This window comes from Pteropus medius, unplaced genomic scaffold, assembly GCF_902729225.1.
Source record: "Pteropus medius unplaced genomic scaffold, Ma_sr-lr_union100, whole genome shotgun sequence".
NCBI lineage: Eukaryota > Metazoa > Chordata > Mammalia > Chiroptera > Pteropodidae > Pteropus > Pteropus medius.
Window position 1 is genome coordinate 17,124 of NW_024347152.1, and position 1,256 is coordinate 18,379.

Genomic DNA, 1,256 nt, shown 5'->3' on the forward strand with positions numbered 1-1,256 from the left:
GAGGACCATTCAGTTAAAGGGGCCTGGGCCTGGGGCTGTTCTATGTGCTCCCTGATGGGGCCCAACAGCTGTGTCCTCCCTCGTCTGGCAGGGTCCCCTGAGCAGGGACTTTTGTGTGGTGACAGCAGGTGCTTCCTCCTGGGGCTCTTACAGAGGGTGAAGCCAGCCTCCATCTTTCTTAGTCTGGGTGTGAGCTGAGCTCCAGCACCGGGGCTCAGGGAGGGGCTGGGCGGTCACTGGATGGACACACATTTGCATGGACAGCCCCTCCTCTGGAGGAGGGTGGAGAAGAAAAGGAGGCCTGGGGCAGCCCAGCCCCACTGTGGGCTCAGGGGCTGCGTGCACCATGGCCTGGACCCCCGTCCTCCTCGTGCTCCTCTCTCACTGCACAGGTAAGGACAGGCCCCAGAGACCCAGGGCCACTGCACTCTGACCTGTCTGTTCATCTGATGTGTCTGTGTTTGCAGGTTCCCTCTCCCAGCCTGTGCTGACTCAGCCGCCCTCCCTCTCTGCATCTCCGGGAGCATCAGCCAGACTCTCCTGCACCCTGAGCAGTGACCTCAGTGTTGGTGGTAAAAACATATACTGGTACCAGCAGAAGCCAGAGGGCCCTCCCCGGTTGTTCCTGTATTACTACTCAGACTCAGACAAGGAGCTGGGACCTGGGGTTCCCAGTCGAGTCTCCGGATCCAAAGACAGATCGGCCAATACAGCGTATTTGCTCATCTCTGGACTGCAGCCTGAGGACGAGGCCGACTATTACTGTCATGTTTATGAAAGCGGCACTAAGCACAGTGACTGAGACAGATGAGGAAGTTGGACAAAAATCCTCAGCCCCATGGTCTCCAAGGTTCTGACATGATTATTGAGGCTTTAGTAACTTCTTGATAATGACAATAGACCTGAGCCCCAGGGTTTCTGTTAAAAGTGACAGTTAAATACAGGAAGAAATGAGTAGACATTTCCCATAGAAAAAGACCAGTGGAAAAGATGATGAAACCCATCTATTGTGATACATTTTAGGAAAGATCACGTGTGTGTGTGTGTGTGTGTGTGTGCGTGTGTGTGTGTGTATTTGTGTCTCTGGGACAGAGACTAACCAGATTGTCGCAGCTCCCCAGGCAGTGCCTTTTGTCTCTAAAAGAGAAAGTCATTTACAAGCAGAAACCTTGTCTCTACTGCAAGAATAAAATTCTGTCGGAGGTCAGTGTCAGCCCCTCAGGAACAAGCCGTAGGGCCTGAATGGAAGAGACCAT

The 1,256-nt window shown here is 53.5% G+C and overlaps 1 gene segment (V, D, J or C); it reads left to right on the top strand.

Moving 5' to 3' along the window:
• The first annotated feature begins 246 nt into the window (after positions 1-246).
• LOC120614154 (probable non-functional immunoglobulin lambda variable 11-55) lies at positions 247-1,014 on the top strand. The segment is given in 2 exon segments: positions 247-392; positions 468-1,014. Coding segments are annotated over 2 exon segments (471 nt in total).
• Positions 1,015-1,256: the final 242 nt, after the last annotated feature.